Below are 25,592 nucleotides of genomic sequence, written 5' to 3'. Positions count from 1 at the left end.
TACCACTGAAGTCGCCCCACGTTGGCCGCGCCAACTGAAAAACTGGGATTTCAAGTACCCAGCGGCGCCAGGGACTCGCCCGAAGTCCTCTGGGTTCCCTTGCCTTGGTATACAGAGACACGGAATACTTCTAGGTGGCGTCAGAGATCAAATTTATTAGCTGCAGCTAGTAGCACAAATCCCAGCAATACAACACGGTGTACAACTCAAGAAACTGCTCAATCTTCATAGAGCAAGACATCACCTTTTATACACAATATTCTCATTATAAATGTACACCCACTGCACCAAATTCTGACCAATAGGACACATTTTCTAACTGAGTATCACATTAACAAAAAACCCAATTTACAGTAACCCAACCCAAAAGTTAATTATTAGGACTGTCCCAAATTCAATTTCCACAAGCCGGACAAACCCATAATTGAAAGCACTACCCATGTAATGAAAAGTCGTAAGGAAAGAAACAATTTAGATGCTGATTAGGATAAGATATGTGCAAGGAAACTAAAGGTTAACGAGGTCCTGAACAGTGATTGCCAATTTCAGACAACGATTAGCTAGTGAAACTGGTTCTGCAAAAGGTCGGTTTCAGGTGAAAAGGGTCACTCTCTCTGCAGTTCATTCAGAGTCAGAAAAACCCAAGTTAATATATGCACGAACTCAGAAGGCCAGGCCACGTGTTGGTTGGGCCTACTTCACAGGCCTATGTGAGGGCAAGACTAAAATGGAGTCAGGTTTGAGGATTACAGAACCACAGAAGTACGATTCGTACCCGGAGCAGGACTCCGTACAAATCGGACAGAGTCCATATGAATCAAATCCCCGTACGAATCTCCCTCGGAACCCGCTGTACGCCACATCCGTACGGTTCGCGGCTGGTTTTTCCGACCCAGCAAGTATGAATCGTGTCGGGTACGCACCGTACACCGCTTTTTTCACGGGAGCCGAAAACGTCCGGAGAAGCAGAGTTCGCCTCGAAAAAGGTACGGAACGCCCCCCCTCCGGTACGGTGCGTACACCCCATGATCGCAGGGATACTGTGCGTACCCCTGTGATCATGGGGTGTATGCACCGTACCCCGCAACGCAGGGTGTACGCACCATACCCCATGTTCGCTGGGTGTACGGTGCGTACACCCTGCGATCGCGGGGTACGGTACGTACACTGCTAGGTTAATCAAAAAAGGGAATGGACACTGGTATCTACTTAACCATTGGTCAAGTATTGACAACCCTCATAGAACACCTGGTCTAGATCGTTGCGGTATATCTTTTTTCCGCCCCGCCAGGGATCTTGGCATAGTCATAGGGTTGTCAAATAACGTGCGGTATGCCTGCCTCACCCGAGGCTACCTCTGGTTCAGGTAGAAGTGTCCAGAAATCAAAAGAGGAAAAAAGGGGGGATTTTTCTCTAAAAACAGTGTGTCACCTTCGTAGTTTTTAATAAAAATAGGTTGACACTGTGTTAAAAGTTAGCGATATATAAGGTATAATCGGGTTACTTGATTACCATATATCAATCAGTATATGGGGGTGTCGACATGTTTCAGCTCTTGTGGCCCAGCCGGGTCTAGCGAGCTTTCGTCAGGACAGTAGACAAACAAACAACATATAAAGGTACTCACACAGTTAGTGTTGGGTCCTAATTAGCTTATTGAGCTGAAATGTTACCTATAATGGGGACACAAAATACCACATTGAAAGTATACAGTATAGGTGATTAGGCATTTTCCTGTTAAGTAAAAAGCACAAACTAGAATTACTAGTAAAAAGAAGAATGGTATATATCTAATTTAGAGTACATACAATTACGCAAGATAGGAAGGTAGGAAGGAAATGGAGTAAGGTTTCAGCAAGGGGTGTCGCTTTTAAGGTTAAGAGTCGGTAATTTATAACTTGAAAGCCCCTGCGCATTGTTGTTTATATGCGTGGAAGCCATTGGGTAATGTATGTTACAGCATTGTCTAGTCGCATTCAATTCTAAAAGTAAAAACATGAAAGACCCTTCGCATTGCTGTTCACATGCGCGGAAGCGATTGATAAAATATGGCCACTGATAGCTCGAACGTTGTCTCCTCGCTTTAATTTCTTAAAGTTGAAACAATAAAGCCCCAGCGCATTACTGTTTACATGCGCGGTAGCCTTAGGGCAAATGTGAAGGCACCGTTTGTATATGGGCAGCGTTAGTTGTAAATGACATGCTTCCCACCGGTACGCTGATTTTAAAGTGCGCGCTAAAGCAAATACGCCGACATACAACCACACACCACAACAGTGCTACATAAAAGTACCTTAATAGGTTTAGTTTGTCAGCATCAGCAGGAGTGCGGAGTCGCTGTACGCGGTCCTTGCTATGAAATATACACACAATTAGGCAAAGGTTGCTATGCACTCTTACCAGTTTTCCGACGTGTTTGAAGAGAGATCTCTTACCCGCATGGACCGGCTTGCAGTCCTTGTGCTGACTCCGCTCCTGGTTACGGGCGGGGCTCAACATCCGGGTTTAAGACTGGTGTCTCTGACACTGAAAAGGGACTAAGAGAATTCATCTAAACACCAACTACAAGATGGCTGCCAATCAGTCTTACCTTGTAGTCACATTCTCAGTATGAAAACTAGATGGAATGTTGGTAAAGAGTGTTACTGGTTACCGTTACCTCTAATGAATGCCAAGTAATCATAGTTCATTACCCCCAAATTTCATAAGAACGAATACAGATACCGGTATTCATCTGGTTTGTTAATGTATGGTATTCAATGTTGATCTCAAAGGGTGCCACTTAATTGAACTGGTTCCAAGGAACATTGTCATTCATTCCCCGTACATGGGTGCCAAGGCGGTCCACCCATCTTTGCTCCTTTTCAAACAAAACTTGCTCGGCGTTGTCATTCTTGTTCTTTAACATCTCTATTACTGTCCAGCGTAGGTCCTCGCAGGAATGACCTGCTTCCACAAAATGTGTACAAAGCTTGGTGTTGTTTTTCTTTGTCCTGACATTACTCCTGTGTTCACCAATTCTCAACTTGATTTTTCTACAGGTCATGCCTATATATTGGCGTTCACAGGGGCAAGTGACCATGTAGATTACGTGTGTTGAATTACAATTGGTGTGTTGCCTTTGAGTCCATTTCAGGGTAGATGTCAGTTGTAGAGTCTTTTTGGGTTTTGTTAGTTTGCATACTCCACATGTGCCACACGGATAGTGTCCTACTATCGGTTCCATTCTGATGTCTCTGATCACAGGAATAGTCTGTTTTTTCTGTGGTCTTGTATGGACCAGGACATCTCTGATATTTTTTGTTCTTTTATTGGCAAATCTGGGTTTCGGCGTAATCGCTGGTTAGATCCCATTTTCCATGAAAAAGGAAAATTGGAGACTAGAACCTTTACAAAGCCAACGGCAAAGAACAGCTTGCTTTCCTATCGACCTTTGCGAGATAACCTCCCATTCAGCCAATTCCTTCGCCACAAAAGGAACTGTAGCAAGAACAGCGATTACGCAATACAGGCACAGGAATTGAGTCTGAAACTACAAAAGAGAAACTACACCACCACCGTGATCAAGAAATGTATGAAAAGGGCTAAAAATCAACCACGTGATTGCCTCTTGCAAATCAATGAAAAGGAACCGATAAAAGATCTGGTAATGTGCGTAACCACTTACTGTCCAGCTACCAACGATGTACAAAAGCTTATCAGAAAAAATTGGCAAATAATTACATCTGGACAATTGAACTGGCCGAAACCCAGATTTGCCAATAAAAGAACAAAAAATATCAGAGATGTCCTGGTCCATACAAGACCACAGAAAAAACAGACTATTCCTGTGATCAGAGACATCAGAATGGAACCGATAGTAGGACACTATCCGTGTGGCACATGTGGAGTATGCAAACTAACAAAACCCACAAAGACTCTACAACTGACATCTACCCTGAAATGGACTCAAAGGCAACACACCAATTGTAATTCAACACACGTAATCTACATGGTCACTTGCCCCTGTGAACGCCAATATATAGGCATGACCTGTAGAAAAATCAAGTTGAGAATTGGTGAACACAGGAGTAATGTCAGGACAAAGAAAAACAACACCAAGCTTTGTACACATTTTGTGGAAGCAGGTCATTCCTGCGAGGACCTACGCTGGACAGTAATAGAGATGTTAAAGAACAAGAATGACAACGCCGAGCAAGTTTTGTTTGAAAAGGAGCAAAGATGGGTGGACCGCCTTGGCACCCATGTACGGGGAATGAATGACAATGTTCCTTGGAACCAGTTCAATTAAGTGGCACCCTTTGAGATCAACATTGAATACCATACATTAACAAACCAGATGAATACCGGTATCTGTATTCGTTCTTATGAAATTTGGGGGTAATGAACTATGATTACTTGGCATTCATTAGAGGTAACGGTAACCAGTAACACTCTTTACCAACATTCCATCTAGTTTTCATACTGAGAATGTGACTACAAGGTAAGACTGATTGGCAGCCATCTTGTAGTTGGTGTTTAGATGAATTCTCTTAGTCCCTTTTCAGTGTCAGAGACACCAGTCTTAAACCCGGATGTTGAGCCCCGCCCGTAACCAGGAGCGGAGTCAGCACAAGGACTGCAAGCCGGTCCATGCGGGTAAGAGATCTCTCTTCAAACACGTCGGAAAACTGGTAAGAGTGCATAGCAACCTTTGCCTAATTGTGTGTATATTTCATAGCAAGGACCGCGTACAGCGACTCCGCACTCCTGCTGATGCTGACAAACTAAACCTATTAAGGTACTTTTATGTAGCACTGTTGTGGTGTGTGGTTGTATGTCGGCGTATTTGCTTTAGCGCGCACTTTAAAATCAGCGTACCGGTGGGAAGCATGTCATTTACAACTAACGCTGCCCATATACAAACGGTGCCTTCACATTTGCCCTAAGGCTACCGCGCATGTAAACAGTAATGCGCTGGGGCTTTATTGTTTCAACTTTAAGAAATTAAAGCGAGGAGACAACGTTCGAGCTATCAGTGGCCATATTTTATCAATCGCTTCCGCGCATGTGAACAGCAATGCGAAGGGTCTTTCATGTTTTTACTTTTAGAATTGAATGCGACTAGACAATGCTGTAACATACATTACCCAATGGCTTCCACGCATATAAACAACAATGCGCAGGGGCTTTCAAGTTATAAATTACCGACTCTTAACCTTAAAAGCGACACCCCTTGCTGAAACCTTACTCCATTTCCTTCCTACCTTCCTATCTTGCGTAATTGTATGTACTCTAAATTAGATATATACCATTCTTCTTTTTACTAGTAATTCTAGTTTGTGCTTTTTACTTAACAGGAAAATGCCTAATCACCTATACTGTATACTTTCAATGTGGTATTTTGTGTCCCCATTATAGGTAACATTTCAGCTCAATAAGCTAATTAGGACCCAACACTAACTGTGTGAGTACCTTTATATGTTGTTTGTTTGTCTACTGTCCTGACGAAAGCTCGCTAGACCCGGCTGGGCCACAAGAGCTGAAACATGTCGACACCCCCATATACTGATTGATATATGGTAATCAAGTAACCCAATTATACCTTATATATCGCTAACTTTTAACACAGTGTCAACCTATTTTTATTAAAAACTACGAAGGTGACACACTGTTTTTAGAGAAAAATCCCCCCTTTTTTCCTCTTTTGATTTCTGGACACTTCTACCTGAACCAGAGGTAGCCTCGGGTGAGGCAGGCATACCGCACGTTATTTGACAACCCTATGACTATGCCAAGATCCCTGGCGGGGCGGAAAAAAGATATACCGCAACGATCTAGACCAGGTGTTCTATGAGGGTTGTCAATACTTGACCAATGGTTAAGTAGATACCAGTGTCCATTCCCTTTTTTGATTAACCTAGCATTGAACCAGGGGAACCGAATGGACGGTGAATCCTCTTCCCTCCTTTTTGATATAAGTACGGTACGTACACCCCACGATCGCAGGGGTACGCACCGTACCCCTGTGATCATGGGGTGTACGCACCGTCCGGTGTGTATGTGAATGTGTGCTTTTCCGTACGAATCGCCCTTACATGATGTGGACCGTACGAATTGCGTCCTCATCCCCCGGTCCGGATCGTATTCGTCGGTTCGTACGGCATGTTCACGATTTGTACGGAGAGGGCTCCGGAAAAGAATCGTATGGACGATTTTTTTCCCGAATCGGAATCGACCCCCTAATGTTTATCAAGCTTACTTGGGTTCAGGGATGTTTCTTTTTAAATTATTTGAATTATTACTTCAAGATAGTTTGATCATCTTTACTTTAGGTGCAGGTGTAGTGTGGAGGAATTTGTCTGCCCATACAACTGGAAGTTGAACAAGAAATTAGAATATGGGTGTAATCATTTGGATGAAGATGCTAATATTTTTTCCAAAGATAACATCAAGAAAATGACCATTGAGTGCACGATCTGTTACCACTTTTCTGAAATGCTAGATTCAATGGGTTTTAGTCGCTGATTGCTGCCCTCCTGTAAGACCAAACAATTTGCACTGTATGCACTATGAGCCTGATTCACAAAGGCAATCTGAGACAAAAGTCAAATTTTACAACTTTGGTATTCACAGAGGTTGTTTACGAGTCATATTTTTCCATCCGCAGTCGGGCCGTACTCTCTGGCTCAAGCCATACTCTGCGGCTTGGGCCGTAATCTCCTCTCCCGGGCTGGAATCTCCGGCATGGGCCAGATGAAGTGTAATAAATGGGTTGGAATGCAATTTTTAAATAAATGAACAACGGGAATGTAGATAAATCGTAGAGGAGGTCATGAAAATCAGTTTGGGCAGGGAAAAGTGTGTGGCCCAATAAAGCATCACATCCCAGAAAAGTTAGCTCCTTTGCATCATGGTACATTGCAGTCCACAATTTGCTCTCCCCTCAGTGTTTACTGAAGTGCTACACTACACTCAGTGTTATCGGCAGAATTACACCTTACAAAAATCCATCTGTGTTTGCCAATTACTGTATTTGGGTGAGTCCCTGAGCTCCACCTTTGCATAATATCACGTTTTGCCACCATGCTTCCCATATTTGTCAGGAGTTTTTGGTACCATGTGTGATCAGTTGGGTCCCGTGCCCCCAGGATACCAGTTTTAGCATCAGTCCCAACTGGACCACTTTTGCTTCTTCCTGTGATGTGGCTATTGCCTCCCAGTATGTTTCAATGTGGGAGTTGCTCCATAGTGTGTGCCAGAATGTGCCCTCCAAATGACATCCCTTAAGGCTGTCCGCACTATCTATTCATTCCATCTTGTGTAGAAATTGTGCATGTAGTATACCCTATGTAATATTTTTATCTGGCTCAACTAAAGATGGCCTTTATTGCTACATTTCCTGGAAATTCCAGCACCTCCTACCAATCTTTCTTCTCCAGGACTCCCAGGTCTCGAACCCATTTACCTTGCAAGCATGTGGGGTGGGCTGGGTATCCTCATTAATGTACTGTATATCAGTGAAATCAGTTTCTTATCCACCCACCGTCTGATAGCCTAGTGTCCAGAAATGAGTTCTCTTGTGTTTCCTCCTCTAGAGGTACACAGCCTCTAAAAGTGTGGTGCAGCCATGCATAATTCAGCCACTGTTTTTCAGACATTTAGTACTCTTGCCGTAGGTGGGAGAAGGGACCCACTCCAGTTACATCCCATACATTTGCCATGGTAGATAAGCTAATTGCGTCGCAGCCCGAAAACCCCTGCAGCACTGTCACTGGCCTAAGTCTGCACCCCTCCCATAGTGGTGTTTTGGGAGTCAATCAGTGTCACTACCAAATTTCCTTAGTCAGAGTTTTCCAAATACCCACTACCGTCACGTACCTTCATATGGTGCGTTTCAGTAACTCTTCCTACCCATTTCCGCCCTATCATGTCTGAATGATGGGTCTTCCCAGTCTACGTCCATCCAGTCATTTACCACACTCACTTGCGCCACCTCATAGTATTTTCATATGTTGGGCAGGGCAATACCCCCTCATATTTGGACCGTTTCAGTACCCTCAAGGCTCTCTAGGGTTGTCCTCCCACCCAGCGCAAAGACTGAACCATTGAGTCTAGTCTCTTAAAAAATCCCTCCAGAATCGTGTAGAGGCTATTTTGGAGACTATATACAAATCTCTGGAGCGCTACCATCTTGAACATTGCCACCTTCCCCAGAAATAAGATAGGCAGCGATTGCCAATACTTCACTTCCTCTTCTAACTTCCTATGTTGGTGTTCAAGGTTGGTCTCATAGAATAAAGTTAGAGTGTGGGTTATTCTGAGCCCCAGGTATCTGAATTGGACTGCCTTTACCCTTAATGGTAGGGGAAGTGTACCTTCCTACCGATACCCCCGCAGCAGGAACAACAATGTTTTTTCCCAGTGAACTGCAAATCCTAAGTGATCCCTACATATGCAGAATATCTCTCCCAGTCTGTTCGGGGACTGGCTGGTGTTAGTCAAATATAGAACAATATCATCTGCGTATAGTGAGATGATTTTGTCTTCACCCCCAACTCTGGGCCATCCCCACACCTGTACATCCGCGCGTATCCAGGCCGCCAGAACCACTATAGTCAGCGCAAACAGCATTGGTGAAAGTGGGCAACCTTGCCTAGTGCCCCAATATATGTTGAATTCCCTCAACATGTGGCCATTCACTCTCACTCTCACCTTAGGTTGGTCATTTAGCAGCCTAACCCTTTTAGGAAATTTGGAGCCAGATCCAATTTTGGTCTGTAACCAGAAGATGTAGGTCCATTCAACTGACTCCAAAGCCTTGTTTGCATCCAAGGAAACAATCATTTTCCCTATTGATTAGTGACAGACAAACGCAGGTTATTATGCATTCTTCTTAAGTTTACCTTACTGGATCGGCCCAGCAAAAACCTGTTTTGATCTGGGTGTACCAGCTCCTGCATGACACCCTTCAGTCTATTCTCTAATAGCTTTGCCAGTATTTTCATATCAGAATTCAGTGGTGATATGGGCCTATATGATGCATGCCTGTCTGCGGGCTTGCCTTTCTTTGGGATCAGTATAACTGTTCCAGCGCACATATCGTTTGGTAGCTTTCCATTGTGATACGCCGTTTTATATGCCATGTGGAGTGGAGCCACCACCCTGCCTTTTAGTTTTTATAACAGCTCAATCGGGAAGCCATTCAGTCCATGGCCTTACTGGATTGCCTTTGGATCATCTCTGTGGAAATCTCGTCGGCCATAATATCCTTTTCTAGAACTACCACATTGTACCATCCTTACTGTCTTAAATAGCAGTCATTTACGAAGTCTAGCACCACACGCCGTGAGGCACACAAATGGGAGGCACAAAAGGACTCTGGGTACCTGTCGAACTCTTCTGCAACCCTGCCTTTACCTCTCACTAGTTCTTCATATTCTGTGTACACTTCTCTCATAACCATTCTTTCCCTCTCCCTACTCCCCAGCCATGCTAACAGTTTACCCATTTTGTTCACCCCTATATATATATATATATGCGTTTTTGTTTTGCTAAATAGAGCAATCTTGTCTTGTGCTTAGCAACCGATTGGTACTCTGCCCTTTTAAGTTTCATGCCTGTCTTGGGATGTCTGCATTGTCTCGCTCAAAGTTGCTTCATTCTTCTTCCAGTGTGGATAGCCTGGACAGTCTCATCCTTCTGTCCCCTATTTACGCAGTAATGATGATACCTCTAATCGTGGCTTTATACCCTTCCCACACTACCACTAGGCTCCCCACTGAGGTCGCATTTTTTCCATATAGTAATACTTAATCATCCTATTTAATCGCTTAACTTCCTGCTTATTTTCCAGACGCCAGTATTCCATTTTCCAGGACCCTTTAGATTTCGATGCTGTAGTGGTAAATGTCGCCAGTAGGAGGGAGTGTTCGATAAGACTCCTGGCCAGGTACATTTCCTCTCTAAATCTATTATATGAGTCCCCCGTGGTGAAGAGATAGGCAATCTGTGAATCCATATTATGCGCCAAGGATTAACAAGAGTAACCTATCTCCGAGGAATATAGGGCTCGCTACACATCACTCAAGCCTAACGCCTTCATGAAGCCAATTTGTTTCCCTCTGGTTGAGTCCCCCTCCACCTTTGCACTCATCCTATCAAGGCCATTGTCTAACACCAGGTTGAAGTCTCTGCCCAGCAGAATTAGACCCAGGTTCCAAGCAGTATATTGCTCACTTTCCGTAATGTGGCCATCCCAATGTATCTGCCCAGGTGTGTTTCATGTGGAATGCGAGAGTTTTCCTTATCAATATCATTACCCTTCTAGAGCAGGACCTATATTGAGCATATGCCATCAATCTATACGTCCCTTGTCCCATTATGCAGTGTTGCATGTTAGTGAGCTGTGCCTTATGCAGGTACACAATATCTGGTTTGATTCTATTAGGCCCTTCTGCACCAGACTCCATTTAACATTATCCCCCAGGCCATTCACATTCCATGATGTTAACGTCAATGAGTGTGTGTGTGTCATGGTGGAAACAAACAACCCTTCCACTGTGTAGCGTTACTACCCCTAGGAGGCAGTTGTGACCAATCTCTTCGATCATGGGTGTGTTTGTTGCCGTAAACTTCCCATAACCTAACCCCATCCTACCTCACCGTGCAGTGTTTTCAGAACTAACCACTGCCCCAATTACGATATGTGTGGATCTCAAACGTAAACATTATAACTAACTCCTGCAATCCTCGCTGGGGCTTGGCTGTCTGCCTCCCATGTGCTGCATTTCCCACAATAATGTCCCTCAACTTATAGTCTCCTTCCTGAGAGCCATGTACAAGTTATTTCCCGGGTCCTCTCTTCCAAGGCCTTCTGCCTCCTTACCAGACCCTGCCCTCCATCATGATCCATGCCACCCCAATTTGTCCAAAGTCATGAGTGGCACCAGTGGCACCTGGTCATTCTCCATCTCATGCTCGGTTTCTGTATGCTCCGATCCGCTGCCACCCCCCTCATAAGCGAGGCTCTACACCTGTTTGCGGTGAGAACATTTGTGTATTGTATTTATTTTATTATTATTTATTAGGAGTTTTATAAAGCGCATGGTTACGCGCACCGGCGTGTCCCCACGCTGAGAGTAGACAAGTGAGAAGACATGAGTTTACAGCAGTGCTAGGCGGAAGAGATGAGTTTTGAGGGCTCTACGGAATTTGGTCTCGGAGGGTTCGAGACGTAATTCGGTGGGTAGCATATTCCAATTCTTGGCTGCAAGGAGCCTAAATGATCTGCCCCCCATCCGAGCTTTATGGATTTTGGATACAACAGCCAGACCCGTGCCAGAGGATCTAAGCATCCGCTCTGGTCTATAGGGGGTGATGAGGCTGTTGAAAGGGCTGGGTGCTCTACCTCCAAAGATGCGATGGCACATGCATAAAGTTTTGAAGGTAATCCTTTCACGGATTGGAAGCCAGTGAAGGGACCTTAGCGCAGCTTTGGAGGGTGCTCTCCTGGGAAGCCTCAGCACCAGGCGGGCTGTGGCATTTTGCAGTACCTGGAGACGATTGAGACTTTTGGCCGTGTTACCCAGGTATAGTAGGTTGGCATAATCAAGTCTCGATGTGACCAAGGCATGCACAAGCGTTTGTCTGGCACCAACTGGAAGCAGATCAAGAACTTTGCGTAGGCTCTTAAGTATCCCGAAACACATTCCAACCACCCTGTTTACTTGAGGGATAAAAGACAGGTCAGAATCGAATAGAACCCCAAGATTTTTAGCCTGTTGACCCGGTACGGGAATTGGGCCAAGGCAGTCCGGCCACCATGCCGAGGTCCACACAGACGAGCCCCCCCCCCCCACCACAAGCACTTCCGTTTTGGAGCCGTTCAACTTCAGGCAGTTGTTAGACATCCAGGAGGCAAGCTCCTGCATGCAAGCACTGAAGTTGAGTGCCGCAGTTTCGGGTGCCCGCGATAGAGAGATGACCAGTTGTGTGTCGTCGGCATATGATACCAGTTGGATGCCGTACCTTTCAACAATGGTGGCTACAGGGGAGGCGTAAAGGTTAAACAGGGTGGGGCTGAGGGCCGAGCCCTGAGGGACCCCTTGATCGAGATTGAACACACGAGAGTAGTGTTCTCCCTGTCTAACCTGAAAACCCCTCTCAGTCAGAAAGGACTGCATCCAACTGAGTGCCATCCCCTTCACACCACCATTGTTAAGACACTGTAGCAAGGTGGAGTGTGCTACAGTGTCGAATGCGGCACTTAGGTCGAGTAAGACAAGAGCCATGGTATGCCCCTCTTCTACCCCTTGCCTAATGGTTTCGGTGGCCAGGAGCATCGCAGACTCCGTAGAGTGACGTGCACGAAAACCAAACTGGGTGGGATGAAGAAGGTTGGCTTCCTCCACAAAAGTCATAAGTTGGCGATTGGCCACCTTCTCTGCCACTTTGGCCAAATATGGAAGAAGGGAGATGGGCCGGAGATTGTCTAACCTAATTGCTGCAGCTCCTTGACCATTTGTTCCTGTGTTGCCTTCATTTCAACCTTCATTGGAGAGTCATTACCCGCCCCCTTGGTGCTCCTCCACCTCCACTGTTCAGTTCTCCATCCTCCATCCCCCTCGTCCACCGGTGGTCGGCCTGACCACAGCCCTTGGTGTTCAAGCCAGGACCCACGCATCCTGCACAGCTAGGAAGAAATGAGCCTTCGCCTAGTGTTCCACCCTCAGCTTGGCTGGTTAGAGGAGTGAGTATCAGAGTCATTTTTGTCTCAACACTCTTTTTACAGGCAAAAACATACCTCACTGTCTTTAAACCTGAATCGAATAGTCTGGGTATAAATGTACTTCATGGCCTTCTATAGACCAGGGCCCATGTTTTCTTGCAGCCTGGAGATTAACGTCCATGTCCCTGAAGTTTATGAGTCGCACACTAATAGGCTATAGGGGTGACCCTGGCAGTGGCGGGTAGGACGGAACTCTATGTGCCCGCTCCAAGAAAATGAACCGGGACGACTTAAAACAGTTTTGTCCAGTTACTCCTCTACAAAGAGCTTATCATTCGGTGTCTTTGTTTTCTTTGCCATCCCTACAATTCGAACAGGACATTCCTCCTGCATCTTTCAGTCTATTTGTTATCTGTTTAATCTCCTCAGCCATGTCCGTGCACTTCCTGGTAAGTTCTTGCACTTGTGACACAGTGGTGCCTAGATGGTCCTCGGATTCTTTCACCTGGTCAATCAGTTTCCTGTGATCATCTCTCAGGAGCCCCAACTCAATCACCACTGCTGCTATTTGTGTCTCCATTCATAATTTCGTATCTTTAATGGCTTGTAAGATGGTGGCCATATGTGCTGACAACGATGTCCCATCATCTGGCTTCCCAAATTCTTCCTTCCCTGAGCCACGGGCCCCTATGTCCAAGTGGGCCTCCTTCGACTGTTGGGAGCGTATCATGTTCGTGACTAACACTCTCCACTCTCCCTCTGTTTGTGTGGTGCTTTTACTAATTAAGATGATGAACCCGCTACCCAGAGGCCCATAAGGAATGAAAGGAGTCCTCTTATATAAGGGGGAAAAGGATTCCACCGCCTCTGCCAAGACAGTCTGCACACCTGCAAGGCCAGTCACCGCAGCTGTGTCTCACTTCCCCGCACCCAGCATGTCCCCTCTCATGGTACCTCTTTCCTTGTTCCCACCTTGTGAGGGTCATCCACCGCAGTGACAGATGCCACAGGCAGCACCTCACAGTAGTCCACATAGTCCCCTGGGCAGTATACACGCCCCTTTCCTTCTTCCACATGGGGGAACCCCCCCACCGTCTCAGTGACACCCCGGCACCTCCATGTACTACTGCACACCCTCATGGCTGCCTCCCCTCATCCCCCATCACAGCAGGTCCCCAGCCGGCCTTATGGCCTCCCGTGTCGCCTGCAGAATCCCAGCGGCCATCAGATTTCCTGTCAACACCACTCACCACCTATTTGTTACCCCAGCTGCCTCCTGACCAGCATGGACTGAATCCAGTCTCCCCTCATTTCTGTGGCCTGAGTGGCACTTGTGGTCTTCAGCCTGGCTGCGTCCATTCCCAGGACCATGTTGCCTTCCCAGGCGAGGAAGGGTAGCTGGTGAACCCTTGGTCTTGAGCCCACCAGCAATCTTCTGACTCCTATGTGGGGGGACAGGGGGCCGTGAGCTGCCCAGGTGGCCCCAGGGCCAGAGCAAAGGCTTTGGTCGCCGCTAGACACCCCTAGCCACTGCTACTTGCTCCTGTGTGCTGCAGTGGAATTGCTGCTGGGGGGGACCATTTTGCTGGCTTCTTCAGTCGCGGGTACTTGCTTTTGTTGCAACCCGATCAAGGTTGGGGGCCAGCGGACGCCAAGTCCTCCCTTTACCAGGTCACGGGGGTCAATCTCTCCACAGCCAGGGCAACATGCAGGTGAAAATTAGAATATTTAAAGGCCTCGGAACACCGAGGGAACCGGGAGCTCTAAGATGTACATCCTACACCATGGACATACCTACACAGTTACTGAAAGGCCCAAGGGTTTATGTACAGAGCAAAAAATTAAAGCATTCTAAAAATATCGACCTAGATTGCGTCAGTGCGTTAACCTCATATATCTATGTATGGAGTGCAAAGGCTTGGATTGATGCTATTCCAATTTGAAGAAGAACAGTGTACTTTTTTTGAATAGCTTTGAGGAACAGAAACCAGTTTTCCATTTTCAGTTTTCAAGACAGGACAGCTGGAAAGTATAGGTCCACCTCAACAGAATCAAATTCCGAGCTCACAGTTGTTTTTTAAGTGTACCTATTAATCTGGAAATTTAGAAGTGACATTTGTGCAATGAAACGAACCAAAGATGGTTCCGAGGCAGCTTAGTGATTGTAGATGAAGGATTGTTTCTACCCTCTCCAAGCTACTATTTCTCTTACAAATGTCCAGTGATGGTTTTTTGACCCACATTTAGTTGTTAAAACGCTCCCTGTATTCATCAGGGATTGTACGTTTTAGCACGATCATGGTGTCTGTTTCTGGTCTTTGGGGATCATTTCTCATTTTTCTGCTTGAACACATAACTGCTGTAAGGATTTTAAAACGTTCTGAACATCTTTTAAAAAGGATGTGTTGGGTATGCTAGCCCTCTGTTTGAGTAACTCTTAAAACGAGTACCCCGACTATTTTTTAAAAAGAGCGCTCTGCTTCATTTTAGTTATTGTGCCCTCATGTTACCAAAGTTTCCACAATAAAAGCATGAAGCAGCAGTTTCCTAAACAGTCTTATCTGTGCAGCCTTCCTTATTCTGAGTATCTCACTTTTCCTATTGTTGAAAATTCTTCAGCACAGATGGTTCAATGTTTCAAGCTCGGGTCTTATACAAATGTAACCCCGTGCCGCTCTAGTTTGTCAAATATATGTGCTCAAAGTAATGAACTAACCTGTGCCCGGGTTTCGGAGGCAATAGCACACAATGACGAGGGCTCTGACTTGCAGAGCTGGTGTGATTTGCCAAGAGCAGCCTTAATGGATTTCATGGCTGAGAGTATGGGAGTGTTACCTGGGCCCTGATGAGTCAGGCTCATGTGGTCACCCACGAGAGGGGTGTTTCTGCAACTCCCCCGATAATCACGCATGTGACCTAGGGACGTGACCATTTAATTAAAGGAACTCGTGCGTTAACGAGTTTGTTATTGCCACCCCACTACTGTGTGTATGCGTGACTTATTTGCACGGTCAGCTTTGGGCCTAGCCTCTATACATTTACTGCCACGGCGGAGCATGGCCTTTGAATAGAACACTGAGGTACATGTTTTCAATAGGCATGAAGGTTTGGCACTCATGAAATGGGCAACAAACCCGTCTCTTGTGATAAGAAAAGAAGTGGGACCCCCATTCTTTTTTCTCAAAAGTTAACTCTTTTGGTCTTATTGATAAAGGAATTTTCGGCTGTAAACTTACTTTTATGCCTCAAATACTGCATTGACTCCTGCCGGAAATTCAAAAAAGGATTCCTGGGAAGCCAACATATATTAAGGCACAAGTGCAGTACAATCCACAATGGGATATCCAGTTGGGAAGTGAGTGTTACAAGGCTTGGCTTTCCTTGTACGTTTGTGAAGGCATTCTCAAACTGCAATTTTTCCCCGTTCTTGAAATGATAAGAATATTACATAAAATTTCTGGCTGGTGTGACTCCCCTTCAGATAGGGGGAGAGGAACAGATGAGCCCACATTTAAAGGAGTTTAATGAAAGGACTTTGTTCCTGGGGAAATATGTTTCCCAGCAGAGAAGAAGGAGAAATAAAAGTGCATTTGTACAGCAGGGTCCACTCATCCTGTGCTGAAATATACGCATGCAGATTTCTACAGCTGGAGAATAAAAGTCCGCAGGAGATGTCACGTGGCATTTCCAGTAGAATGTTTGAAACCCTGCACATGAAGTACCGTTTCAATGGTATTATATGAATCTTTAGAGATTGATTGAAAAAGTATCAATGTACGTTCAGGAGTACATGTAAGAAACTTTACCAAAACCTTTAAATATTTTGACGGGAATTATTTTTAAGCGAGCTAGTTAATTTTTGGTTTGAATAAAAAAACATGAAACACTTGTACCTTAAAACACTTACAATGATGTAAACTTCAAAATAAAGCAACACCAATTGTTGTGGCAATTGAAAATAATGACACTGAAATAGCCGACTGTGTTACAATGTTGATAAAATATAACAGTACTCAATAAGTAACCATGTGGTAAACAGAAACAATTCCTTAATTGACAGTTGCCTACACCACCAAACGTTCAACAAACACCTGGGTACCAACCCATAGAACAGCAATGTAAACAATGTCATGATCTGCCAAAGAAAAAAACCTGATTATTAAATGTGTGTGTAATAACCACAACAATCCGAAGCACAGGAAAACCAGAAATCTCCAGCAGTATTTAGCAACTAAAGAGACTCAAAGCAGGGTTGTACACTCCCTATTCTTTAAGAAAAACATGATCAATGTCATGACGCTATCAAGAAACATAACCTGGAACGGGTAGAGCTACCTGAGGTGGTTTATCTACAGCTACACCCTAATCCTGATTGTCATACTCCTAAAAGACTTTAAAACCCCTTCTAAGAATGGAATTTCCAAAACAGGTAGAGGAATTCAATAAGTCACACAAAGGAGGGTGATTTACATTCAAGCAGCTGCAGTCACCGTGAGTAAAAGCCAGTTGAGACGGAGGGTGAATTTCACTTACAAGTAACCTGGCTTTGTTAATCACCTCCCTGAATACCGCTATTTACTATCTTTTAGGTTGCTGACTGGGCAACGAGAAGTGATACCCCCAATACTACGCTAAGGCTCATGGGGCCATCCGCATTTTGAACCTAAGTAAGCTTGTACCACTGCAAAAAACCAACTTTTCATTTTTCATTCCCATTTATACCAGGGAGATTGCATGTATGTATGTGCGAATGTGTTAAGAATTGTATGTCCCCCTTAAATGTCTTTCTCTCACAAGGTACCAGATCCACAGTGGAATTCTGCATACTTACCATTGTTATAATAGGAATTCCCCTTTTTTTCATGTTTCCTGGACATCCGACTAGCAAGTTTATTATGTTCCTGGACATCCGACTAGTTTATTTTACTATGTTTTTCTTTTACAGATATTTCATACGCCAATTGGGCGCAACGAACATACCATCACTTAAAACATTGATAGGTACATTACATATTGTTTTTATAAAAAACTTTTTTGAACACTTTCACATTCCATGTGAGTAAGGTGAGGATCATAGTGCATATCCTCGTCCTGAAGAAGGAGTCTTGCGCTCCGAAACATGTTGACACTGTTGTTGGTTGATATACCCTAGCACGTATTTTTCAACCAGTCTTTGCACTTTTTACCAATACCAGCCAGGGACGGAATAACATTTTCTTTTTATCCTTAGTGCCAGGTATTTTTTATTCACCTTTTCACCTCACCTCACTCACATCACGCAAATACACACCCTCACATAGCTCACTGCCAAGTGCTCCTACGTAGTCGTTCTGTCGTAGCACGCCGCATCCCGTAGAGGGGTGCGAAGGCCCCGATGATGAAGCATGACACCAAGGGGCCTGTTGGTGTGTGAGGGGCATTTAAAAAACACGGTGTGCTCCCCATCCTTTAGGGACCACTGAATAACCACCTTGTGGATTCTATTTTGTTTATTCATGATGCCTAGGGAGACTGAATCCACTTCTCTCTCTCTCTCCCCCCTATTGTTATCTCTCCATGTATTTCCACATGCCTGATGCTAGTTAGGAAAAGACAATACACTTATGGTTGCTCAAATTCTCAGGTTATTATTTTTCCTGGAAACGTAGATTCTACATGGAAAACATGAAAAGAAACTATAGGACAGCCTCTGAAGAATTTTTAGGAGAGAAGCCCTTCCCACCTTCATAGTAGCATGGCTGTTGTGCCAGGCCCTGAACAGACATTACACCAAGGCAGAAGACAGCCAGCCAGGAAGAACCAGCCTTCACAACATCAAGTAACTAAACATAATAGAAGTTTAGTATTCTGTGGAGGAGAGGGAGGTAAGTCTCCTAAAGATAAGGGTATGAGAAAGGAAGTAACCTGTCTTATAGAGAACCCCCTACTCTATAGTAGGCACAAGGGCAGGGTGCATTGTCAGTATAAGGTAGGACAAGCCCTGATGTTTGTGGCATGTCCTAACAGTGAATTACAACCATTTTCGTTTTTTCACTATTCCAAGGCTACCTGTTCTCCATAGGCCAGAGTGGGCTATTGGACTTGTTACATTTTATAATCCTAACAGGCTCAGAGAACATGGTAGAAATTCGAGCTTAGTATGCCTGAACTCAGAATAATAAAATACATCTTGTAGTAAAGTTTATTTTAATATTCTGTGTTTGCAAATACCACTTTTACAAAGTAGATATTTGCTTGTCTAACCATTCGAACCTGTCTCTGCTAGGTTGTGTATTCCTATGTCTGGTTTCTGTGAGTGACAGGGCTGGGGAATTCCAAGAGACAGGCTGAGTCACCCAGTGGTGAATAGAGAGATCTGCATCTAGATGGGAGGGAGGAATGCACCTGAACTCTGTGTAGGGCTGTGCCTGCCTTCCACAATGCTGGCTCCACCCCCCGGGGAGCGGCTGATGTCTCTGCCCTGCACACTGAAAGAAGAGAAGGAGTCCTGTAAACAAAGTGCTCCAGGAATGTACTTGCCTTTCACACTGCTGGCTCCACCTCCTGTGGAGCGTCTGATGTGCATGCCCTGCACTGTGAAAGGAAAGAGGAAGTCTGGTAAACAGAGTGCTTCAGAACTGGTTTGGACTGATCAAAGGCCCCTCTCCTCTCAGAGAACAAAGGATTTCTGGGTATAAATATTGGGGTCCTGATCCCATGAAATTAGATCACTTTGGACTACAAGAAGAAACCTTTACTGAGGAGAGGAACCTGAAGAAACTGTGGAGAGACTATTCCCAAGCTGAAGTGCTGCTTGGGGGATTGGCCTGCAGTGGTTGCCTTACTGCCAAAGGAAGGAGAAAGGAACTTTGTGTGCTTTGCTTTCAACTTGTGAAGGATCTCAAAGGGCTTGGAAAAGAGCTTGCCTCCTTCTGAAGTCTCAGGGACAACAGACTTCACCCCCCAGCTCCCCAGAGCTCTTGTGGAAGTGCCTGCTGCTGTTTTGGGCCTTCTGAGGAACTGCGTGTCACAAGGTGCTGGAAGCGCGACTCAACGAGAAGAAGCATGTCGCCTTCGCTGTGCCTGCCGTCGCAACTCCGAAGCAGGAGGGTGTCTCCACTAGAACTGTCGCATTGCACCGCATCGACCAAGAGCACCTCGCATCCTCGAGAAGTGCGCTGCCGTCGGAGCTGCTGCCGTCGCATCTTGGACATCTTGGATGTCGCCACTGTAGTTGTCGCATCGAGTGGAAGCTTCATGCATCGTGAAGAAGAGCATCGCCGCTGGAGCCTTTGCCGCCGCATCGTAAGGGTGTCGCCGCTGCAGTCCACGCATCGAACCGAGGACTTCTCGCATCCCCGAGAAGCGTGCCGCATCTGGAAGATCTTCAAGTCTTCATTTCTTTGCACCTGACTTTGCGGCATTAACCATCGCTGCGACATTGCTTGTCGTGGAAGCGCAACGCAACTCAAGGTACATTGACGCAGAATGTCGCATCTAAGAACTGAACTGAACTAAGCTTAAATCTACCATCTTAAAGTAACCATAGTGTGTTTTATTGTCGTTTATGGTCTTGTGGTAACTCTATATAAAGTCTACTTATTTTTTATATAAAACCTGCGTGGTGTCCATTTGTAGTGTTGTCACTGGGTTACTGTATGTGGTCACAACTGCTTAACTTACAACGCCTATGAAATAAGCCTTGACTGCTCGCGCCACGCAACCTAGAGGGTAAGCAGGGGTTATTTTAGGTGTGTAACACTCTTGTCCTGACTAGAGGAGAGGGTCCCTACTTGTCACAAGTATCTACCTGTGCCAACTAGAGACCCCAAATCTAACAAGGGGCAACACCAGAGTCAAGCCTTCAGGGATATGGGTTCGGCCCATAGCCCTCAGAGAATTTGAGAATTGTAATAGCAAACAATCGCACTGAGGAGTGTAGAGGGTCAACCCATAGCTATGACCTAAAGGATCAGTTATCCCCATTGATGCAGTATTGGGGCACGTAAGAGTGGTACAACTAGTTGAATGTAGCATGAAGGGCGGTGCCCTCTTGCAACCTTAATACCACTTAGTGTTCCTGCAGGAGGACTGGTTGCACAATGACAAAGCCATTGAGGACTTTGCAGCCATTAACAGTAAAGGTATTAAGCGAGGGAAGTGTAGAGTCTCTGCAGGGGTGCTGACTTTAATTTCCACTAAGGTAGATAAAAAAACGTTTAACATAATTAACCTTTCCATTGGAGTGCACATTTCAGTGGTAGAGTTAAGGGTGAAGAGCAATGAATGTAGGGAGTTTATGTTGATAAACGCACATCCATAAAGAAGAGCATTTCAGAATAAATCAATGAGTGGAGGATTTCGATCAATCTTTTCAGAAGGTGAAGGTAACATTTCTGGAGGCTATGATAATTATGGGTGGGGATTTTAATGTACGTCTCTGTCGTAGACAATCAGACAAATTACTACAGGAGGTATTAGTCTATTATAATCTATAATCAGCCTCTTTCCCAGTGGGTCAATGGTTGGCAAATAATCGGTTGGGTGCCACAGAGTACAACAGGCAACATCTGTACTAAAGCTCTGTGTTTCAGTATTACAATTATGTTAATTGATGCTGTCAACATATTCTTTACTTAATACTATAAAATTGACATCAGAGGAGAATACTGGATATTTTTATTACATACAATGCTTTTTTAATTAATGACAAGTCATAAAAGCACAACAAATTGCTTACAGAAAACATTGGCATTTTGAACGGTTGCACATAAAGGATTTTCCAACACTTTCAATGTGTATATGAGACCCTGTGGTCCTGGTTGTTGGAATCATGTAAACTATGTATACGGCATAAGTTTAGTCCATTTTTCTCTAAAAAGATGTAACACATAAACCTTCACGGATACTAGAAGACGTTTGCAACATGCAAGGAAAATCTCAGGGCACAAAAGGTTTAAAATCAATAGTCTTCGGGTGAATAAGGGTCTTATTATGAGTCTGGCCATCCTCCTGTAGGACCGCCACTACTGCGCCCAAAGGAGGACCACCAAGGCCGCGGTGCACCTGCCGGCTGGATTCCGAGATTAATCTAGGGCAGGCACGTGGTGCGGAAGTGGTCTCACAGCTGTGGTATGTTAGGCTCATGGGAGAGCCTAACATGAAGTCTGCTACCATGAGAGTGCTGACTGCACATTCCTGCACGGTGTGGCATGCACCATGTCATGCATGCCACATTGTGCAGGAACGAAGGTGCGATTGTAAGGGGGCACAACATGTGCTCTGAGGATACACCCCATGTCCAGATGTGGCTAGGAACCCTGTCAGGGCCCCCTTACCTTTATCTCCACCATCTTTTCATGGCAGGCACCCCACCATGGAAAGGGCGGTGGAGAGACAAGTCGCAATATGCTTAGTGGTGCCGGCATCAGAACCGTCAGGATATTACTTCCCCTGACCCCACCGCCAGCACCATGGGATCCTGGATCCCGGCGGAGGTGGCAGTCCTGTGGCAGTATGACTCGAAATACTGCAGGCGGGCCCGCAGTCGGGGCTGTGGTCGGACTGCCACTGCAAGTATGGCGGCCCTCAGGACCGCTGTACTCATAATAAGGCCCTAAGTGTTTTTTCAGCCTTAAAGTCAGCTATGGATTGCGTTTAATTCTTGAATCTGATGTGTAGTGAAGGAACACATTTATCATTGTGAGACACCAGTTGAATTGTCTCTTTAACTAAGTTGCTATTTTAGAATACGTTAGTCTCAGATTTTGAGCTTTCGTTTCAGACAGTTTAAGCTGCCTGTCACAGACCATGCCAGCCCTTGCTCATGATTCAACGCTTTCTCGTCAATTTAAGTTTCCTGCTCTTTATAGGATGGCTTTCCTTCCTATTCTCTTTTTCTCTGCACTTGAAGCACAGCTGGTTTTTCGTTACTTATGATAGGATAAGGAGTGTCTTCCCACTGCTGACGTCTTGAACTGCTTGTTTTTTTCTTTCATGTGTTGTTTAGCATTAGATGGGAGTGCATGTCTTGCTCCTTTTCTTCACAGACCAGACGGTGGCCTTGGTGATGCCCCGGATGTTGTCCTACTGCTCGTCCACATGCCTCTTCGTTCCACCTTGTTAATCTTATCTTCCTCTCCCACCGCCACACTCATACTCCATGGTGGTGGCTGCTATTGGATTTGCCAATGCAGGATGCCCGTGAAATGCGTCAGCTTTAAAGAAGCATTTAATTGATAGACACACTGCAAACTTTACTCACATAATGGCTGCCGCATTGCATTGCGCAACAAGATGACACAACACACATTGCTAACAGGAGTAAGTGAATTGCTGCTCAGCCATGGAAAGAAATACTCCATTACTTTATATCTGAGTGTGTAATTTAGGGGTTGCTTCATATTTGACTTAATTTACTGATGTGGATTTTCCAACTTGTCGACAATCTGCATCATCACGTATAGGGAAATATTAGCACCGGAAATAAGCAACTGTCATGCATTTGTGGTAGTAATCTTAGGATGCTTATTAACTAACCAACCAGTAAATACATCTGTTTGAAATGCAGGAGGAACACTAGAGTAGATGTTTACATTTTGCAAACTGTACCCTTGGAATTGGGCCACACAGATATTTCACAGCTGGGAAAGGCCAGGTTTTGGCATCAATGCAAGGTCTTACATTAAATTAATGTTCTATTCACGCTCCTGCACAGTAGATTATACCGATGTAAACAAAACAATTACACTTGAACTAACGGCCTACGTCTTGCACGTGGAGAGATAAGTGCAGTAGCTGACAATCAGAGGCTGACGTGTCTTTTTTCTGTTTTTGTGTCTACAGAACCACATCACCGCCTTTGCAGAAATCACATGATGTCGAAGCGGATGTGTGCTCTCTGCACTGGACCTCTTCCCTCTTCACTGTCCACTCAACAACACCACCGAAAGATAATTGATTCTACAAGAACAACTTTTCTGCTCCATCTTAGTGCTTTTTTCAGCGTTGAAAATATTGTCTACACTCGAAGGTTGTTTTTTAATGAAAAAATGTAATTGTTTTCTTAACATTCCCCAAGAGCCACTGGACCATGTGTAAAATAACGTGGATTAGTCAGATTTGTAAAACTCCTATTTTTGGTTAATAGAGCTTTTCAATGAATTTTGTGTTCAGCTGTACAAGTCATGTTTGGTTCACTTTTTGATTCCGTAACACACCTTCACCTGGACTCAGATGTTTAGTTCGCATGACATCGATGAAACTTCAGCATTTCTCACTATGTACAAACTGATTTATGTTCTTGCCTTCGGTATTTTAATACGATTCACTTTAAATATAATTTATATTGTTATTTAAGACTGGTGCTTCTGTTTTTGAATAAAAACGCCAATTTTTACTGTAATAAGTAATGTATCATAATTAAAAGTTTATTTATTTGGATTCTTTTTCTGACTCGGTGGTAATTTACTTAGCATTAAAGAGTGTTCATTTTCCCCGGAACGGAAAAATTAGGCATTAATAGGCTGATAATAGGAAGTTCGCAGGTGCACATTGAGACAGGTACCTTTTAGACAGTGGCTACCGATTTAGAAAAATGAAACACCTAGCTTAACAGCTACAATGGGTGGTTGCACGGAGGCCAATGGGCTGGAAATGTTTGCTATGCTAAAGCTCAGATTACTTATCCAAGGCTCTCTTCTGTTCCCTAAGCGAATACCAGGACAGGACTTAAGGGCGTAGGCCAAGGGTTGCTAAATGAGCAAGTACAAAAAATGAGATAGGGAAAGAGTAATACTGAAAATGGACCAAAAGGACAGAGGGGCATATTACCAAGAATAAGCAATAATTATCGCTAAGCTTGGTTAGAGGCAATAATTTTATCGCCGTGCTTCGCCTATTTTTATCGCTTAGAAACCTTGCAATTATCAAGGTTTATCTCCTAAGCGATAAAAATCGGCCGAAATGCATGAATATCGCTATAAAGTCAGCGATATTCATGCATTACCGAGCAAATTCTCTTAGCCATGTTATTCACCTACCATTGGATAACATGGCTAAGAACTGCTCTGGACAGGCGTTAGCTTTTGGAGATAATCGCGCTTAGCGCGATTATTTCCAAAAGTAGGTAATAGGAGATAGCGATGTTAGCGACTGTTTCCAGTCGCTAACATCTTGGCACGTCCACTTTGCATGTCATTAGCGATAAATATCGCTGACATGCAAAGTGGGCCCCAAGATGATCGCTATCTCCTACTAGCTGTCGCTAACTGGTGTTAGCAACAGCTAGGTAATAGGGCAATAAAATTATCGCCGCTTTAGCGGGAAAAATTCCCGCTAAAGCTGCGATAAGGCCCTTGGTAATGTGCCCCAGAGTTTGAGGAAAACTGGAGACGAGAGAGAAAAGTAAGAAAAAATAGGCGAGGAATAAAGATGATTGGGTGCTATGGAAAAAGGGGAAAATGAAGGTAAGAAGGACGGTTGAAAGGAGAGTAGGAGTGACTTACTGTGCCAGCTGTGCCCGACATGTTGAGAGAATTTACATTGCAAAGAGATCCTCTCGGGTAAGGGGTAATACCATAGGTAGGTTTTATTACCTCATAATAGCTCTGGTGCAAGCCTGTTAGCCTATGGATATCACAGTTTCTTTCAGGTTTCAAATTGTTCAATCAATGGTTCCATAAAAACACTCGATGAAGACTAGGACACATCACTAAATAGCATACAAAACAAAAAATGCATGTAAGATGGTAGGTGAAAGCACCAATTGACACCTCGTCCCTCAATAAGACTCACAACATAACATGGGTGCAAATCACATACCCTAAAGAAAGTGACCTCGATAAATCTAAACCATTAGATGTGAATTACCTTAAACCATCTTCTGTCAAAAACAGCAATACCC

At 44.6% G+C, this 25,592-nt stretch overlaps 1 protein-coding gene across 1 annotated transcript in view; it reads left to right on the top strand.

Moving 5' to 3' along the window:
* Positions 1–24,122, top strand: part of PLPPR5 (phospholipid phosphatase related 5) — a 671,585-nt gene extending 647,463 nt beyond the window's left edge. The window contains exon 6 of the mRNA XM_078644256.1: positions 23,534–24,122. Coding sequence (XP_078500382.1) covers positions 23,534–23,566 — 33 coding nt within the window. The 3' untranslated portion in view covers positions 23,567–24,122. The remainder of the gene's footprint in view (positions 1–23,533) is intronic.
* The last annotated feature ends 1,470 nt before the right edge of the window (positions 24,123–25,592 follow it).

Source organism: Lissotriton helveticus, chromosome 1_1 (assembly GCF_964261635.1).
Source record: "Lissotriton helveticus chromosome 1_1, aLisHel1.1, whole genome shotgun sequence".
Lineage (NCBI taxonomy): Eukaryota > Metazoa > Chordata > Amphibia > Caudata > Salamandridae > Lissotriton > Lissotriton helveticus.
This window is presented reverse-complemented; position numbering and strand designations above follow the sequence as displayed.